We start from the raw sequence: 17,934 nt of genomic DNA, 5'->3' as shown, positions 1-17,934 counted from the left end.
CCTTGCAACGCCATCTTCTATTGGTCCCCACTACAATGTTGGACCAAGGCAGTCTCCTTTCTAAGTGTCTTTCGTTGACGAGGCATTTACGGTGAACATCGACGAGGTTATTGAGGGCTTTGAGTTCTTGGCTGCGCAGGACTAGCAAGCATCTCACTGGAGAACAGGAAAAGGACGGCAGCAGCCTTCACCGCACAGACTACTGACCGGGGTCTGCTACACCCAATAGCCCCATCTCATTGGGAATCCAGCAGTAACGGACTCGCTAGGCAGCATCGAAAGGGGCCAGGCAACATATCCTCTCTGCCACCCGTTGACCAGCGCCGCAACAATTGACACACATAGAAAAGCAAGATCCGGGGCGTGCGGAGGGCGAACTATCGTGGCGCAGGGCGGCGAGTTCGAACTCGTGCTACCCGTAGGGATGGCTGAGGTTCGTGCTTAACACACCGAGGTCCGGAAGTTGGGAAACGATAAGTCACAGCTTGTTCAAGTAGATTTATAGAAGGTCAGTAAGCACACGGATAAGCCTTACGACCACTGAGTCTCGCACATCACGGTGCTGGTGACCGGGCTTAGAGGGGCTCCGGGGAGTGCCGGAATGAGTGGGGCCAGAAGACCGATCTGGGACCTCCGGCCCAAGGTCCGGAGCACACGGAGTTACTGGCCCAACCGGACGAACTTTACCACTCGTCGCCAACTAGACCTCGGGAACTTAAGATATAACATTGTTCTACCATTGTCTGATTTCGTCCGGACCCGCTTTCACAGCTGGAGAGCGTCCATCTTAGGCCCAGATTCGACCTTTGCAGCATTCCTCGCCCAACTTCTCTCCCCACGCATAACAACGCACCCCTCCGCTCTTTTCCGCATGCTGCCATCCTCACTGTTTTGTGCGTGCGTTTCTGACCCCCTTCGCTCCCGCGTCTTCGTGGCCCTCTCGCGATTCCTGTCGTCTTTTTTTTTGGCACTCGCTGTTCTCGCCCCTAGGGTTTATTCTATTTTCTTTTTGCCCGACATGATGCATTAACCCGGGGATGCGGCGACAGAGTCTGTGCCAATTCCAACGTCCTAGGCCTGGAGTACGTCAAGTGTTACCGCATCGTCAACACGTATGGTCGAGTCTTCCGTAGATTCCCAGACCTGGCAAAGCGGCACTAAACCTTCGAGTACGACACCCCTGTGGCGCCAACGCCAAGCCTTCATTTATTGTTGTGGCACTTCGCATCTGTCGCAATGCGAAAAACCGTGACTGCTCTACCAGGGGAGTGCTCCGTCGGAACGACCTTTCCTCCTTGACGACGAGATCGGCCACCGGAATGTCCTATATACAGGCAAGGTTAACTTCATCACCGGCCCTATTCGGTCAAGTTCAGCAGCTGCCGCAAAACCCCGTAGCTCAGCCGCCGACACCTTTTAAAGCTCCTGCCCATGTGCGTTCAAGGCGAGCATTGCGGATTTTGCCTCGGTAGTGCCGATAAAACGTATCCAGGTCTTGCGGAATACGGAGGGTGGGATAATCGCGGCATCACGCTATGTCAGAATGAGCGGTACTGTGTTCCAGTAATGATTGAGAAGTTTCCATGCCTGGAGAAAGACAGATCGGCAGAAAGCCAAGCTAGGGTTCAAGGTTGCACAGCTGCAAGCGACAAATCAACATACCTAGTACTGTATCAACACCTGTATGTGAATAGAGTCCAAGTAAATGACGATCGACCAAGGCATGTGTCGGAACCGCTACGAGGCAAACGAAGGGAAAAATGGTCAGTGGTCGCAGAGTGTCACGAGGATGTCAATTTTTTGGTTGTTCCTGATGATGATTGTGTTCTGTGTTCTCAACTGCCCGATGTTCCAGACAGCCTCCAGGGTGTCTATCACCAGCCACATGTGGGTCCGTCTTGGCACCCCTGAATCAGGGTTCACGTTCCAACAGCATGTTACATTTGATAGACAGCCGCATGCGCCCAGGCCGGCGAACCCTAGTACCCACTGTATCTCATAAACAAAAAGAATGAAATGTTTGGACCCGATAGGGTAGGTAAAGTATGAACATGAAGACCCATCCCCATCCCCAGCTCTAACTCCAGTGCTATCACCGCGTCGCCGCCTCCACCACCGGCGTGATGCTCGCCACCAGCGCCAGCGGACCACACTGGCTCGCCTGGCCGCCCGTGAGCACAAACTTGAGATCCTCATCCTCCAGCGCCTTGAGCGCAGCCTCAGACGTGTCCTTGACGAGGAACACCTTATTCAGCTGCCCACCAATAGCACACATGACGGGGAACAGGTAATCACCCTCTCCGGCGCCGTCAATGGCGACGAGCACGGGCTCGGTAGCCGAGCCCTCGTCCGCAGGCATGATGGGCACCAGGTTGATGAGGTGCGAGCCGAGAGGCAGGTGATCCCAGGCGGCGAGGCGTAGGCGCGACGCGCCGACGAGCGCGACCTCGTCGGGGAAGTAGTGCAGCAGCCGGTCGGCCGAGTCGCTGTTGACCAGGTAGGGCACGTCAGCGTTGCTCGGCAGCGTCATGGCGTTGAGCACCGTGTTGTTGGTCAGCAGGCTGAGCTCCTCGGTGGTGTCCAGGGGCGCCAGGAAGAGGTTGCCGTTGTTGGCCGGGAGCAGCTGCAGGGAGCCGGTCGTGTCACGGACGGTGGCGATGCCATTGCCAAACTCCACGTCTGAGGCTGTGGGAGCGGTCGTGTTGGAGAAGAGGGTCGAGTTGGAGTAGGGACCTGCACCGGTGGTCGAGTTGGATGCGTCTCCTTCTTGTCGGGCGCCCAGACTCAGCTGTCTCTTGAAGTTGCCGCCAGGACCCATGAGCCTGAAGCCGTCGCCTTCTACGCCTGTGGCATAATACAAGGGTCCATCCTGGCTGAACCTCGTATCCCGGTACCAGATGACGGCAGTCTTCACGGTGCCGACCCAGGTGTCCCCGAGGAGCTCGTTCACGAATTTGGACGTCTGGCCGTTGTAGGCGGCGCGGTAGATGGTGTCCCAGGCGCCCTTGTTCCGGATTTGCGACCGGCCGTAGCAGACGTCGATGATGCGGATCCAGTTGGGCAGGCCGAGCGAGGAGGCCGGCCAGTCCGGCACGAGCATGCTGGACGAGGGTGCCGAGGAGATGGCGCCCGGGTAGATTGTCACGATGCCCGAGTTCTGAAGGCCGACCCAGGTACGCGTCTCGGCGCCGTAGCGGTACAGCATGAAGATGGACTTTTGCGTGCCGGGCAGCCGGTCCTGGCCGCCGGCCTGGTTCACTGTGTTGGTGTTGATCTCGATACGGTTGCCGACCTGCCAGTTCTGCACCGCGTAGGCGGTGATGTCGGCGGTGCCGAAGATGACGCTGGTGATCTCGAAGGGGCTCATGAGCATCATCGAGTGATACGGGCCGGCGCGGGCCGGACCTGCGCGACTGCGCGCCCAGCAGTTCCAGTGGCCGGCGGCGCCCGCGGTGCCGTACGACACGCCGGCGCAGTTGGACTGGGTGGCGCACCACGCCAAGCACTCATTCATGGTGTCGGTCCAGATCTGTTGTGTGTCGAAATACATGTAGTCATAGTTGCACCGGATTGCCCATTGGTTGCCCTTGTCGTCCGTGTAGGTCTGGCCGTCGTACTTGGGGCAGGTGATAGTGCCGTCGTCTGCGGGCGGCAAGTCCGGAACGTCGGGAGGGTTCCCACTCCCGCCGTCATCATCGCTGCCGCCGCTCGGCGTGTACCCAATGCAGCCCTCGGCCAGAGCAGGGCTGGCCCACTCGGCCAGCTTCCACTCGGGGCCATCGTCGACCTCCAGAGTCACCTCGTTGGTCAGTTTGATGTCCCAGGCAATGCCCTTGCACTCATCGCTGCCGACAGACGTCTCCTCGGTGCCCACGTTGACCTCGAACTCTGCCGTGCCGGTAATGGCAGGCGTGTCAACAAGCGCAATGCCCTCCTTGAACAGGCCGTTGAGGATGTCGATGCCGAACCACAGACTGACTGGCAGACCCAGGGCAGCCGTAGCCGTGACAGCGCCGCGAGTCTGGAAGGTGTGGTCGATGTTGGGTGTCCAGCCCTTCTGGTACGAATTCCGCGAGTTCTTGAGGTCTAGCTTGGCCTCGAACCCGGGCCAATTCAGGGAAGCGCCGGTGAGGACCTGACCCTCAGCCTCGACTCCAATGACGAACTTGCCGCTGAGGGTAATCTTGGGGCCCAAGGTCACGATGCCAGGGATGGACCATCCCGGAAGCCCCTTGGAGAAGATCTCCTTCTCCCACTCCTTCTCCCACTTGGCAAAGCCGTTGACGCCGAGGTACATGCCGATGTACATGTTGCCGGTGACGCCAATGTAGGCCTCCTTGACACCGCTCAGAGGGGTGGCATTGATCTTTCCCGTGGCCTTGATGGAGCCCCGAGCGCCACAGTTGACGCAGTAGATCTCGACGCCTGGCTCGGGCTCGGGGGAGCCGATGAGGTCGTCAACCAGGTTGTCGAGCACAGCCTTGGTTGCCGAGAACTTCTCGTCATCCCCGCCCATCTTGAACGTGTACATCTTAAAGGCCTTGCCCCAGGGCGACTCGACTTGGACGCTGGACGGCGGGCCGAGGTTGACGGGGAGCGTGAGCGAGTTCTCGTACTGTCCCGTGACGGCAAAGGCAACGAGCTTGACGGCATTGACGGCGAGCGACACAGCCACCTTGGCCACTGCCACGGCCGTGTTCACGACAAAGGTGGCGGCCGCTTTCACGACATTGACGACGGCCGTAGCAACCGTTTTGACAACGTTTACAACGACCTGCACTGCCTTGGTCACGACCGCCGCGACCGTCTTGACCGCGCTGACGATGGACTTGAGCCAACCCCAACCGCGTCTCTGGATCTGACTGTCGTCTTGTGTGGGAGCAGCGAGTGACAGTACTGCCTAGGAATCAGTTAGCGACCGGAGATATGCAGGCAACGGAAGGAACGCCGCCAGTGACATACCTGGGCATCACGGCCTCCATCGCTGTAGTATCCCAACTTGTCGTCGAGGGCATTGTCAAAGTTGGTGCCGCACGGCACGGCAGGCAGGCCACGCAGGGTATCGGCAGATGGAGAACCGCAAGTTTGCTGCTCTTCGTCGGCCGGAGTGCTGACGGTGATGTTGCCAAAGTCGATGTTCAAATCGGCAAACACATCCTTGAGTTCGACGATCTGACCGAGAGCCTCAAAAGAGAAGGAAGACTCCTGGAAGGAGATGGTGTGGGCAAGGAAGAAGGCATTCTGCGCAGCATCGTCGCCGCAGGACGGCGCGGACGTAATAAGGAGCACATCCTCGTCTGTCTGCCACGTGTCCTGGGCGAAGAAGAAGGGGTACGAAGAGTTAAAGCGGCCATGAAGGGTGCCGGCGGAGCAGACGACGTCTCGGATGTAGATGGAGTGGTCGAGAACAATGGACGCATAGTTGTAGGTGATGTTGAGGCGCACAGTAACGGGGCCGAGGTCACTACCATCGCTCTCGCTTTGCGTTCCATTATACCAGAGCTCAGAGACTGGGTCGGGAGTCAGGACGCCGGTGCCGGCCATGTTCACGCCCGGAGGCGGGACGGGGCCGAGAGTGGCAATGGGCGCTGGCTCAAACTCAAAGGGACCCTCGAAGTTCTCCTCGGTGCCCGAACCAGGATCCATGGGCGTGACGGTGGGAAAGCTGAAGACGGAACCGGGGGACTGAAGCTGCTTGGCCGTCCACACATGGCCGACCTGGGTCATGTCGCCCAGGGCCTTCTTCAGGTAGCAAGACGGTGCTACGTAGCTGGTGACAAAGGACATTAGCTTAGACCTGGTAATGGTCAACCAACTCTGGTGACTCACCTAACGTCGACACAATCCGTGTTCTCATCGCAGGCCGCGATGCAGTCTTCAAAAGTGGCAGCAGTCGTGGCCGCGAGGTCGTTGCCGCCAAAATCCACACCGCACAAAATTTGGTACAGGCCGCTTTTTGCCGATGTGTACTTGACAAGGTTGCTGGCGTTGCCCTCGCAAGTGAGCGGCGTCTTAGTGGAAGAAGGTGTGCTAACAGCGGTGGCAGTGGTGGACGTCGCGGTCGTGGTGCCGGTGGTGGCAGACGTGGCAGGCTTGCGCACAGCACCCCAGACGGAGACGCTGTCGACGGCGGGATTCTGCTGCTTCTTGAGGTAGCACGCCCCGTAGACGTAAGCCACGTTGACGCACTCGACATGCGAGTCGCAGGCGTCGATGCACTCTTCAAAGGATGCCGTGCTGAGGCCGAGGAGGTCGCCGCCGGCGTAGTCCTTGAAACAGGTGATCTCGAAGTCGGCGTTGGTCGCCTTGTAAATCTGGCCATTGCTCGCGTTGCCGTCGCAGGAGAGTTTGGCCAAGGGCTCGGGGTCCTCCTGGCCGCTGCCGCTGCCAGACTCGACGAGTTTCGCAGTCCAAACCCAGTCTCTTTCAAGGGCAGCCTCAAGCTTATTCTTCATGTAGCAGGCTTCGCCGACGTAGCTGACGTCAAGGCAGCCAGCAGTGGCGGCACAGGCGTCGATGCAGTCCTCAAAGGTGGCCGTGGTGGTGGCGGCGACGTCCCCGCCGACATAGTCGATGCCGCACTGCACCTCAAAGACAGCACCGGTTGACGTGGTGTAAGTATCCTTGTCGCTCTTCTTGTCGACACATGTAAGCTTGTTGTCCGAGGCGGCCTGCTTTGCGGTCCAGACCCAGTCTCTTTGGAGGGCATCCGTGACTTTGTTTTTCAGGTAACACTGATCGCCGGCGTAGCTGACGTCGATACAGCCAGGGGTCGAGTCACAGGCGTCGATACAGCCGGCGAAGGTCGAGGCCTGGACCGCGGCCATGTCGGAGCCGGCATAATCGATGCCGCAGAGGATCTGGAAGACGGCACCGCTGGTTGCCGCGTAGGTGCTCTGGTCGCTGGCCTTGTCAACGCAAGTCACGTCGGCAGGACCAGCGAGGGAGCCGGGGAGAGCGGCAAGCCCCAGAAGAGCGAGCTGGCGAAGGCCCCTAGCCATGGTGGCCAAACGAATGTTGGGATTTCTGCCAAAAGAGAGGACGTGGCGGCGAGATTCTGGCCGTCCACTTATGAATGAAAGACAGAGCCTGACGGCAAAGGAGAGGACGCAACGGAAGTTGCTGCAGTGCCAATGTGCATCAGGCCTTGAGAGACGGCGACAGCCTGGGAATCGACCCTTTTAAGTTCATATCCAAGAGGCCCATGTCGGTTTGTTTTGTTGTTGCGGCCATGGGCACGCTATTGGAAATACTCCCCCTATTGTGCGACTAGATTACGGCGGCATGTAAGTGTTGATGACTCGGGCTTTGTCTCCCAACTCGGATGAGCCGCGCTTCCCACACTTCGCCACACACATGGGTCGCATGCCATGGGCTGGCTTACCGTACCTGGTCGCCGGTTCCAGCTGTGGCTTCCGCGCAGGCCTAGCCCTGATAAAGTCCCATTCTGCAAAAATCGCCAATATTGGCTCAGCTAGTGGATCTCTCGCAGGGAGAGGCGAAGGCGCTATCGAGGGGCCGTCCGCTCGGTTCCTCGTGGATGAACCAACTAAGGTTGATTTCGGTCAGCTGTCCACCAAAGGTCCGGAGGGAGAGTCTTCTCGAAGGGGAGATCGCGTCGCCGCGGGACCGTCTAATGCAGGTACCGGTCCTGATATCCGGAATGGGGAAGGCGCAGAGCTTGTAGGAGAGCTGAAGATGGTGGCATGATTGGTACCGCGATATCGACGGCCACTTCGGTCAGAATTGCGGATGCCCCACGAGGTAGTGAATCCATGCGGCTGCACTTTTGACATGATACAACATGGTCTAATACCGGGCCGGGAGCGTCCGATGGGCGAGATCTGGAAGCTCTCCGAGTCGGCCATTGGGCGATGCTTGTCCGGTGGAAAGATGACTTCGACCGTTTGGGGAGCGTCAAATGCTGGAGCCTGGGCTGCTCGGCAGCCTCCAGCCCCGGCCGCCGCCCAGTCTAGAACCTCACTTGGCCACGTGAAGTTGTGGATATGTCTAGCCCGTTCAGCTGGTGCGGCTTAAACTCAAACAGACTGGACCCACACCACTATGCATTCAATACTCCGTAATCCGTACATGAACTTCAGCCCCATGGTTTGCATATAAATCTTCCCTGTCTGCTCAAAAGGGTCCAGAACTGGTCGCTCTGAGGACAAGAAACCGCCCCCTTTGAACAACACACACACACACACACACAATTAATTCCGCCCGGTGAGCTTAACCCGAAAGGGCAACTAATCCACATCTTCCTAAAATGGATTCTGATCTCTTGATGCCCATACGTCCTTCCTTTTGCAATTTGGTTTCCTTCTCAATAATGGGATAAAAACTTCGTCAATCTCCAAAGTCACGGCAAAGGCACAATTTCAATCATGGTTTGGGGTGGCATCTGGAAAGGAGGGAGGACTTGTTGGATTTGGCAGGTGGTCAGAGAGGGCAGTTCAGGGGTGACCAATGGCTTGGCACCAGGATTCTCAGGATTAGGAACAGGCAGGGAACTTCTGGAAGAACACAGACAGGTACATCATCATCAATTGAGTGGTTGCCCATCTCTTTGATACCCATTTACTACGGTGCGGCACATTCGTGGCTGTTGGCTTTCCAACAGGACTGACCTCATTGTCATGGAACGTGACTACCAACCACCACAAAGGGTGGGTATAGCTCCTGGAGCTCTCAGCAAGCATTGCAAGTGGGCCTTCTTCCTATTTACGACGGCACTCGGCATTTCCAACAAGGTAACGCAAAGGTTCATACCTCTGCGTCTTCAGCTACCTGGCTGATGAACTCAGCAGTTGAGGTGCTTGACGGTTGGCCTGCCCACAGCCCAGATCTCAATCCAATCGAGCATATGTGGGCTCTGTTGAAACGGAAAATGAAGCAGGTTTATCCAGATGTTTGGTTACTCAAGAAAAACCAGCTGGATATTGCCGAGTTTACTAGATGGCTGAAGGAGTGTTGGTGGTCGATCGACCAGGCTCAGGTTGACCGGCTGATCGACTCGATGCCGAAACGATTAGCCGCAGTCAGAAAGCCAAGGGTTGGTACACAGGATATTGATGGCTGGAACCTGGATTTCAACTGTATCTATCTATTTTAGTAAAGATTTTGGTTGTGGAATGTTATTTGAGGATATATTTGCAGGCTACAGTACCACAAAAAGCGGGGGGCTGGACTCAACAAGTGGGGTGCTCCAGACTTTTGGACCCTAACTGTATTTAGCGTGCCAAGGCCCTTTAGGCTTAGTGCCTCCGGGCGAAATCAAATCCATCCATCCATTCCACACATCCAATACGCGTCTGTTCCCCGAGTCCAGTTGTGTATCGTACCGTGACTGTACGGATCCCTACGTCCCATAGGCCTTCTCTCGCCCGCCCTTGTTGACCATAGATGTCAGTCCTGATAGGGGCAGTGAACTCGTTAATACGGGCAGATCTGCGAGTGATGCGAAGGGTTGTTTTTGCTGGTTTTATGACGTTGCCTCATTTCTTCTTCCCTGGTTAGCCAAGCCCCCTTTTTTCGGCGCTCCCTTCTCGGTTGCTTCATTTCCTCTGCCTTTTGGGGGCGGTTGTGGCGTTGCTTCTCTGTCCTAGCGAGTCGGTGTCCAGAGATGGGACGGATCTGCAAAGTTTCCGGTTGCGTTCTCGTGTCTCTTGTGCCTTGTCTTGCCTCGCCCATTTCGATCTCTGTTTGAGGAGGAACCATTCAGGCAACCCCGTATCAAGGTCCATCAGGCCGTCAAGGTGGTCTGCATCAACGTCACCAGGCTTGTTCCTGTCTTCGGCGTCTGTTCCGTCTGATTCGCTCGATTCATCTTCCGAGCGATCCGATGTCCCATCCATCGGTTTTCTTCCGGCAGGTAAGGTTTCAGCAGATGACCTGCTTGCATGTGGCTGTCGTGTTTTTTCATGCCGGGCATGCCATGCTTCGAGATGCTTCATGACGAATTCGCGGTGGTTGTTGACCGCGTAGTCGTGAATCTGGTCGACGATGCATATCAGATCGTATGCACGGCTGAACTGCTTCACATCGCCTTCCCAGATGATCTCCACGAACTGGTTTCACAGTATTAGCCAAGAGGCTTTCACTTTGGGGCTCTGTCAAACTTACACAAGTGTTGAGGAAGTTCCAGGCTATGTAGACCTCCCAGTAAGAACCGCAGGAAGTGAAGGCAAAAAGCTGGTATCCGTTGCTGTCGGCCGTTTGGTACTCGGCCACGTTGTCAGGGTCTCGGACCAGGTCGTCCAACATGGCGAGATATGTCTGGCATGCGTGGTAGATCTGCTGCTTGGCTTCTTCAAAGCCCGAACCTCGCTTTTAAGCCTCGTAGGCGGCATATGGGAAGACGAGGTCCGTCTTCCCCCCACGCCATCCACGGCGAGGCCGCACTGAGGGTTGTGCATCATGTCGCGCAGTCGGTCCTGCGAGAGCCTGAGGTCGGGCTGCCTCTCGCCATGCGCGTCTTTGCAGTCGCGGACGGCGCAGCCAAAACAGCGCTCGAGGAAATAGTCGTCGAATGTTGTGAGCCCCAGCGTCGCGTCAGGAATCCGCGTTTCCACGGTCCTCTGTCCACTGTCGTCCGTTCGCACGAACTCGTATGGCCTCTTGTCCCTGTTGCGGTGATTTGTGTGAGCTGGGGACCTGCGGCTACAAGCAAAGATTGTGTAGGGTGTGGAGAGCGAATGAGCTAACATCCTAAGCACTCTATCATCCATGATCAAGCCGAAGGTATCGAACCAGGAACACACTTCCCAGCCAAACTCGGAAGACTTGTACAATTGGTTGGCGCACGCCCTCTGGCCAACTTGTTTGCCCTCCGGTCAAGCTCTGGTTTCTTCTCGTTGCTGAGAGCCTCCCGGTATTGTACAATATCGAGGTTGGGGCAAAACCGGGCCCATGTCTGAGCCATTGGGGGGTTTGGAGGAACACTGCCTGCGTCGAAATGCTAACATTGTTGAACGGCTCGGGCACCAATGGCATGGTTCGGATCCTCGGCGTCCTGCTGCGAAGGGTGTTGTGGTCAGCGCGGTGTACACCCTCCCCAGCTTCAGGTTGGACTTGCTCCATTCTGTTCGTTTGTTGAGTCGTCGTCCGGCAACACATAACGGGTGATTCTAGCGCTCATGACTTAGGTCTCTGTATGCGAGAGTTGAAAGATGACTGCGTTTCTTTAAAGTAGCCCGAGCACTAGGCGACAGCAGGCGCCCGAAGGCCTTCTCCTGGGCCGGCGGCCGCAACGTGACAGCCGTTCGCGGGGATCAGAACCAACAGTGAGTGGGTGTTGCGAAATCTATCATTGGCTATTAGGGCGGCTGTGGGCGGCTGTGTTGCAGACGGCTGCATCACGCAACCTTCGGCATGAACCTCAAGGCTTCCTGAGGACGGACAGGCGTCTTTTCTTCAGGGGGGGCGTTTTGTGGTTTACGGCTGCTCCCTTTGTTGGTAGCCTATCGGCCGCGATCGTTTCGCGGGTCACAAGCCTCAACCATCTTGAGGTGGACCATTTGGAAACAACATTCTTCTGCTGTAAGTCAGGAACATACGCGAACAAGCCCGTGCATTTTCACAGGACAGCCCCCAAACTCTTTTCAAAACGCGACTTGATGACCCGCCACACGTGAATCAAAGCAGCACCACTTGCCCGCAGCCGACTTGATCGAGGCCTACAAGCCGTTCCGGTACCTATCCACCAAAGATTGTATCGCGTGTGGATTCCCCCAGTCCAGGTCGAGCGTGATGATGCTGACAGGCCCCTCCAAATCCCCGGCACCGGCTGGCCCATCTGGTGGGATTGCCAGTCCGCCAGGAGAAGAATGCGCGGACCTTCGCCCATCACGTTGCTGAAGAAGGCGTTCACCGCGTGACCCGTACCATTTGCCCGTATGTATAGCACGGCGCGCAAGGTGGTGAAGCGAATTTGGATGTCGCGCATCATGACGTCGTAGGCCGAGACACCAGGTTCCTGGTTGAAGCGCTGCCACTGGAAGAGCCAGCCGGTCAGGCCGCAGAGGTTCCGGATGCCCCTCTCGCTCAGCGGCTGATCGGGCAGGTCGTAACCGTAGGCGGCGCGCCACAGCTGCTGGACGTTGGCGTAGCCCAGCAAACGGCAGAGCGAGACCGAGACGCAGTTGTTCCTCATGTCGGTGGGGTTGATGTTCGTCGCGCCGTAGAAGCCCATGGCATCGACGGCGCCGAAGAAGGTCGACATGTTACCAGTGTTGACCTCCATTGTGGATCTATTGGGGCGCCCTGGTGCTGGTGCGGTGGTAGAGAGCAGAGGTGATGAAAAGGGTCAGATATTAAGCGAAGTTGGGGACAGGAGAGGCGGTTTGACCAGCTTCAAGTTGGCCTTTCTAAGGACACGACATGCAAATATGTCTTTACACTGCGGGATCTTTGCGGCTTGACCGAGAAGAAAACAGAAACATCCATGTGGCTCTTTCCGACCGCCGGAGTCAACAAGGGAGAAGACAGGAGGACAAGGGGGGAACAGGGTGGAGGAGAAACATTCAGGTTGCTACTGACGTTAGTGTCCAGTACTTGCTGCAAAGGCCAGTGTGGAGCAGACTCAGCAGAGTCTGGACCGAACCAAGCATCCTCTCAGCCAGCCACAACTGTTGTCGTCCAAGACAACTTGCTCATTTCCGAAACGTCCAGTCTCCGCTGCCTCTTCTGGGTTTGGATTCAGCTAGCCAAAGTCGGCTCATCTCCGCCAGAGTCCGGGACGCCTGCGGGGGGGTGTCACAGTTTCTGTAGCGGAACGCCATGGCAGAAACAGCTTCCGTTCCTGCTCTGCAAACGTGGCCCCTGCTGTAATCCTGGGATTGAAGGAAGCCCCGCAGAAACAGACTTGCTTTGCGTGCACCGATTGGCCGCTACGTGACATCCTCTCTCACGCGATTCGGCACATCAGACCCATACAGCTCATACAGGTGTTCATGGTACTTCTCATCTACAGTGACGTCCAATCTGGGCAGCAATGCCGCGCAATTCCGGCACGGCTTGCGGTACAGGTTGAAACCCGTAGCGTCGTGCATGGCGTTGAGCGTGCTGCTGTCAAATCTTCCTGGATGCTACCCAAGACAAGAAGAGATCAACAACTCATCCCTTTGGGAACGACCAGAAAGGTCAGTTAGGTGTACCTCTGTTGGCCCCTGGCCAGCCAGCATCCCGCACATGACATTGTTGAAATATCGCGGTTGCATGGCTAGCCCGTGAACTTGGGTGACGACTTGCGCTGGGTCTTGCTCCTGTGGGTTGTCTCCCGCGGGGGGAGGACACGGGAGGCGAAGTATCTCGGCCTGATGGAGTGACGGACGAGTTAGTTCTTGTGTGGTAATGCGAGAGAGGTAGATAAGGCCAAGGCAACAAGGAAATGGTATGTGTACGTCAGGACAGTAACAGGATACGTCTCGCAGCAGCGGCCGAGCCTTGCTTTGGATGGCTGCCCGAAGCCGAGGCCGTCGTCGCCGGCCTCCACCCAGAAATAGAAGCGCTCCAACATGTCGAGGACGCGGGTCCGGCAGTCGGGCGTGTAGATGGCCAGTACCGCAGCCCCGACGGCGAGGGCCTGGCCTGGAATTGCGATGGCTGGAATTTCGGGTAGCGAGGCATTGGGCGTGGGCTGTGTCGCGGGCGGGATGGGCGGCGGGGCAGGGAACGTGTGAGGCAAGAAACAGACTTGGATGGCCTTGATGATGGCTGCGTCCAGGGGAGTTGGGCTTGGAGCATCGCGGCCGTCGCAGTAGCTTGAAGTCCAGCGGATTTTCATGATGTCTGCTAGGGCGGCGCGGATGCTCTTGCGGAGGTGTGGATGGGCGTAGACCTGGTCCGATGACAGTGGCAGGATGTCGATCGGTGGCGGGGGTTGTATTGCTTTCCAGGCGGTTCTATGTTGCGTGGCGAGGTTGTCGAAACTGGTTTGAGCGGCTGATTGATCCATGATGACGGTCCGCCAGTCGCCGCGCTTTGCCCGCTGGTACTTCGGAGGGTCTACAAGCACACCTCCAGGGCACTCCAGCGTCTGGCCCCTCAGGAGGGCAAGAAGCCCGTCAATGATGGAGTCGACCATCATAGGCGGGTTTGAGGGGGTTTCAGTGTTCTGGCCGGGTTATAGAGAAGGACAAACCAGGGGCGAGAGCATGGTCTGATTCTAGAGGGCCATCGCGCTCCGCTTTGCCCCGTTCGCAGCCGCAAGTTGGCCAGAGTCAGCAGAGGACGGTGCGTAGGTGCTGCCGAGGAGCATGGCCAGACGGCCCTGGGCATCGTTGAAGTACATGGCACATGCCATCCATGGAACGTTCAACAAGCGAGGTTTCCAGTCCTGGCTGGCGATGTACGCCAGGTAGAGACATCGACTGTAGATTGCAAGTAACGGCACGACGTAGTTGCTCCATATCAACTGCGCCGGCCGGACCTGAGATGGCATGCGGGCAATGCTGAAGATGTAGCCGAGGGCCGTCGGGCCATCCGCGATCTCGATGAGGTGGTTGTTGAAAGACACTGTGATGGGCTTGGCCACGCACACCGGGGTAGAGGGCGACGGTTGGCCATAGCTGATGTCGACGGATGAAGGGCAGCTAGATGATAAGGTTAGGTGTTACGTTGGTGTTGATCTCACACTGTCGGTGTTGACCTTGGCAGATTTGGCTCACATACATGCTATCCACACCGTTGGGTGAGGGGAAGAAGTGATTCAGCAGGCGGAGGACATCGTCGGCGAGCTCGGCCGGGATCCCACCAAGACTGGCGTGCTTCTCCTGGAGTTGAGTGCGCAGCTTGTTAATCCAGTTACAGAAGCCCCGGACGTTGTCCTTGAGTTTGTCGCCGCTGAAGATGGCTCAGTCCAGTACGCAAGGGTCTTCGAACACCTGGAAGGTCGACCAGTCGTGATTTTCAGGAGGAGACATGGTGGGCTGGAGGTGTGTTCAACCGTGATGACTGACTGGAGTGGACCCACGCGGGATCGGACCGAGGGGACATTGAGCGGGTTGAGGAAACTCCCCAAGGCAGAGGCAGGGCTTTGGAGAAAGCCGACCACGGGCATGGCATGCGCCGACATACTTGGGTCCAGGTCAGGGCCATCGACATGAACACATCGTTGGATTCTTCCGCAGAAACAGACGTATTCAATGCGTCTCCGAAGACGGAACACCATACACAGAGTAACACGTGATTACTTCCAGTCTGTCAGGTCTCAGGCGACATGGAGGCGATGAAAAGACGTCAAGTTTGGCAGTTGTGATCGCGTCACATTGAGTGGGCGGCTAACGGCACGCATGCAGGGCAGGGGGCGGCGAAGCGTCACCGTCACCGTATGAGCCGTCCGCCGCCGTTTCGAAACCAGCTAGCCTCATCGAGGCGTGAGAGCTGAGACGTTCAACGGGGCTAGCGCAGGCTTCCTGGCGACGGGTGCATTGGGTGACTAATGGACGACTGCATCTGGCGATCCCCGATGAGATTAGCGTCCACGTGTGTGATGGACTGGACGGAATTCCCAGGGCGCGACTTCGTGTGACTGGAATGAGTACTTAATTACATGTATGGACATGGATGGAGACATGAATCTGGACCTGTATCAAGGGTCAACAACGCAATCCAGAGTCAAGACCTTTCCCCGCTTTCTCCACGTTCTGGACCAATCACTCTTCACGCTGCCAATTCTCCAAGTTCCATATTCGGCTTGCTACGGGTGTCGCAGAGCCATGTCTGCAGAGAGCGCTAAGCCACTTCCTCAACCTCCTCCCGCGCCGGCGGCTCTGCCCACAGCAACCTCGTCCCTCCTTCCGACATTGGACACTCCTGCAGGTCTCGGCCGCCAAGGTCGATACAGCAGCCGCTTTGTCCATCTTGGTGACTCGCATCCCAGCTGGTGGTCTGTTTGGTCCAACGATCCCGAGAAGATGCAAATGGAGGCGTACTTCTCTGCTGACGCAGGTACGATGATCCCTCGGAGCCCTTGAACTCATCAGGCTTGCCCCGTAGTAATATGGAGTGTGCTGCACGTGTGCAGAGACCCCCAGCGTCGGTTCCCAGTTCAACATGAACCTCATGCCCGTCCTTGTCAAACAAGACGCCGGCGCCGGCGACACTTTTCTGCTCGTCGACGACAAGGGGGGTGTTTTCTTATGGAACGAGAATGAGCTGGAGATGTATAGGTTTGTTGCGCGGGACGGCAAGACACTCGTCGTGGAGGATGTTGCGGCGAGGGTCAGAGGGGAGACATACACCAACGATGAGCTTGTGAGACAGTTTTGGAATCCCTCGGGGAGGGCTTGAACCCAATTGTGAATTTGATGCTGTTCGTTTGCTGTTTGGCCACATGTCCTCCAGTCCATGCCACCCATCGGGACCATGAAGATATGATCACAAGCGTGATGCCTGGCCACCTCCGGGAGAACTGGTCACCAGCCGGGGGCTGCCTGGCACGGAACTCCCGACAACCGACGAGGAAGTGGATTTGTTGACGTCAAAGTCGGCAGGCGTCTTGACCATGGTCAACACACCATCTCCCCGGTGTACCAGGTGGACGTGGTCGGTGGCAAGCTTCTCAAAGTCGACCTTGTAGGTCGTGTCCTCGCTCTGCAGTGCGGGAGACCAGGTCGCGCGAGTGGTAGTGTCCGACGGCCACGTACAGCGTGCTGGACGGCATGATCTGGTACAGCCTGCCGGGTAGGGGCACAAAGCTGGCGTATGGGCCGATGTTCGGACGCACCGAGGAGGTGAAGCCGACGAGGTACTTGTCTTTGCAATCATCTGTCAGTGTGGTAAGGATTGGTAATAGTTTGGCAAGTAGGTACGCACTAGCTTTGGCTTCTTGGGGGATGAAATCGGTTCGCGTGCGGATGGCGAAGCTGTCAATGGCGCCCAACCGGGTCAGGGGCGTGTATGGCTTGACGAAGCAGGGCGTGCCGTTGTCACACTCAATTTCGAGCGTCGAGCCAGGCACCTCAACCCCGGCGTCGGTGCGCGTGCCCAGCTCAACCTCGCGCTGGTCAATGACTTCGCACCCAGAGCCAATGGGCTTCAGGTGGTTCTTGTCGGCGGCCTGGACCTGGCGAGCGGTGGAGTCGGTGTCGACATCGTAGGTCCCGCACGTGGCGTACCATGACTTGGGAAGGAAGATGTTGGCTTGACCGTCCCCGCTGGGTACGTAATGCACGCTGGTGATGATGCGGCGCGTGATTGCGGTGATGACCTGGCTGTTGGCCTGGATCTGAGGCGCCTCGGCGAAGATGGCGTACGACTGCTTGCCGCCGTACTTGTTGCTGATCTAATGATGTATCGAGCCATGGTGACAAGGACTTTCAGTTGAGGACGTGCATGGTTGTCGGAGCCAAGTTGGATGGTCGCGCACACGGACATGGAACAACTGCTGTAAGTCAACGTCAATGCACGTCTCGATACAGCGGCTCTTTCAGCTGACGACTTCCAGCCCACGGCAGGGGGGCGGTTGCACTTGCGGCAATAGTCAGGAGTGGGAGGCGCGCGGTGGCGGCCCGCTTCCCTTCCCCCGGGATCTCCGCCGGCAGCTGGGCCACCGATTGCATGCTGTAGCTCGGACAACGTCGACATATACGGAATAGCGTGCTTGGGTCTCTTGAGTCTAGACCATCTCTCCTTTCAACCTCAACATCGAGAGTCCACAGGTAGCATCAGCATTAGCTGAGTTTACTCACCCATGCCACGATTTCTGACCTATCAGATGTTACGGAGCAGGCTCCTTCATATCTCCTGCGGTGTGCGATAGTTCCCAGCTGTATACTTACACTTGGACGCTCACCGATGGGGGCATGGCCTCGCGTCATATTCACGACGATGGCTGGCTGAGGTCTCGTCACCAAAACAGTTCCAGTCCGAAAACGATCCATCGGATGCGGCGTGCGCATGTGAGTGTAAGAGGGGCGGGTGATAGCTTAA

The 17,934-nt window shown here is 57.3% G+C and overlaps 9 protein-coding genes across 9 annotated transcripts; 3 read left to right on the top strand and 6 right to left on the bottom strand.

Annotated features, from left to right (window-relative positions):
- Window positions 1-1,230: 1,230 nt before the first annotated feature.
- Window positions 1,231-2,001, top strand: N657DRAFT_330700 (uncharacterized protein). The gene has a single exon (XM_062786861.1). The coding sequence runs from the start codon at window positions 1,432-1,434 to the stop codon at window positions 1,909-1,911; it is 480 nt and encodes a 159-aa protein (XP_062648495.1). The 5' UTR covers window positions 1,231-1,431; the 3' UTR covers window positions 1,912-2,001.
- N657DRAFT_670636 (uncharacterized protein) lies at window positions 1,825-7,001 on the bottom strand (the record flags this gene model as incomplete). Its single annotated transcript, XM_062795553.1, has 3 exons — window positions 1,825-4,900; window positions 4,963-5,770; window positions 5,830-7,001. The coding sequence occupies 3 exons, from the start codon at window positions 6,999-7,001 to the stop codon at window positions 2,093-2,095; spliced, it is 4,788 nt and encodes a 1,595-aa protein (XP_062648494.1). The 3' UTR covers window positions 1,825-2,092.
- Window positions 7,002-9,557: 2,556 nt separating this feature from the next.
- Window positions 9,558-10,924, bottom strand: N657DRAFT_632691 (uncharacterized protein; the record flags this gene model as incomplete). Its single annotated transcript, XM_062791157.1, has 4 exons — window positions 9,558-10,070; window positions 10,126-10,278; window positions 10,326-10,626; window positions 10,764-10,924. 4 exons carry the CDS (start codon window positions 10,922-10,924, stop codon window positions 9,558-9,560), a joined length of 1,128 nt encoding a protein of 375 aa, XP_062648493.1.
- A 391-nt stretch (window positions 10,925-11,315) lies between these two features.
- On the bottom strand, window positions 11,316-12,344 carry N657DRAFT_330630 (uncharacterized protein). The gene has a single exon (XM_062786858.1). The coding sequence runs from the start codon at window positions 12,242-12,244 to the stop codon at window positions 11,579-11,581; it is 666 nt and encodes a 221-aa protein (XP_062648492.1). The 5' UTR covers window positions 12,245-12,344; the 3' UTR covers window positions 11,316-11,578.
- N657DRAFT_330636 (uncharacterized protein) lies at window positions 12,345-13,117 on the top strand. Its single transcript, XM_062786860.1, has one exon. The coding sequence runs from the start codon at window positions 12,446-12,448 to the stop codon at window positions 12,896-12,898; it is 453 nt and encodes a 150-aa protein (XP_062648491.1). The 5' UTR covers window positions 12,345-12,445; the 3' UTR covers window positions 12,899-13,117.
- On the bottom strand, window positions 13,118-14,193 carry N657DRAFT_330635 (uncharacterized protein). The gene has a single exon (XM_062786859.1). It carries the CDS (start codon window positions 14,087-14,089, stop codon window positions 13,337-13,339), a length of 753 nt encoding a protein of 250 aa, XP_062648490.1. The 5' UTR covers window positions 14,090-14,193; the 3' UTR covers window positions 13,118-13,336.
- Window positions 14,168-15,076, bottom strand: N657DRAFT_679553 (uncharacterized protein; the record flags this gene model as incomplete). Its single annotated transcript, XM_062796197.1, has 3 exons — window positions 14,168-14,594; window positions 14,674-14,844; window positions 14,961-15,076. 3 exons carry the CDS (start codon window positions 15,074-15,076, stop codon window positions 14,168-14,170), a joined length of 714 nt encoding a protein of 237 aa, XP_062648489.1.
- A 743-nt stretch (window positions 15,077-15,819) lies between these two features.
- On the top strand, window positions 15,820-16,316 carry N657DRAFT_643470 (uncharacterized protein). The gene has a single exon (XM_062792563.1). It carries the CDS (start codon window positions 16,057-16,059, stop codon window positions 16,291-16,293), a length of 237 nt encoding a protein of 78 aa, XP_062648488.1. The 5' UTR covers window positions 15,820-16,056; the 3' UTR covers window positions 16,294-16,316.
- Window positions 16,317-16,380: 64 nt separating this feature from the next.
- On the bottom strand, window positions 16,381-17,564 carry N657DRAFT_679551 (uncharacterized protein; the record flags this gene model as incomplete). Its single annotated transcript, XM_062796196.1, has 4 exons — window positions 16,381-16,594; window positions 16,650-16,758; window positions 16,819-17,287; window positions 17,412-17,564. 4 exons carry the CDS (start codon window positions 17,562-17,564, stop codon window positions 16,381-16,383), a joined length of 945 nt encoding a protein of 314 aa, XP_062648487.1.
- Between the last annotated feature and the right edge of the window lie 370 nt (window positions 17,565-17,934).

The sequence above is a fragment of the Parathielavia appendiculata genome (assembly GCF_033297405.1).
Source record: "Parathielavia appendiculata strain CBS 731.68 unplaced genomic scaffold N657scaffold_4, whole genome shotgun sequence".
NCBI classification, from domain to species: Eukaryota; Fungi; Ascomycota; class Sordariomycetes; order Sordariales; family Chaetomiaceae; genus Parathielavia; species Parathielavia appendiculata.
The sequence above is the reverse complement of the archived record's forward strand: the minus strand, read 5'-3'. Positions and strand labels throughout refer to the sequence as shown.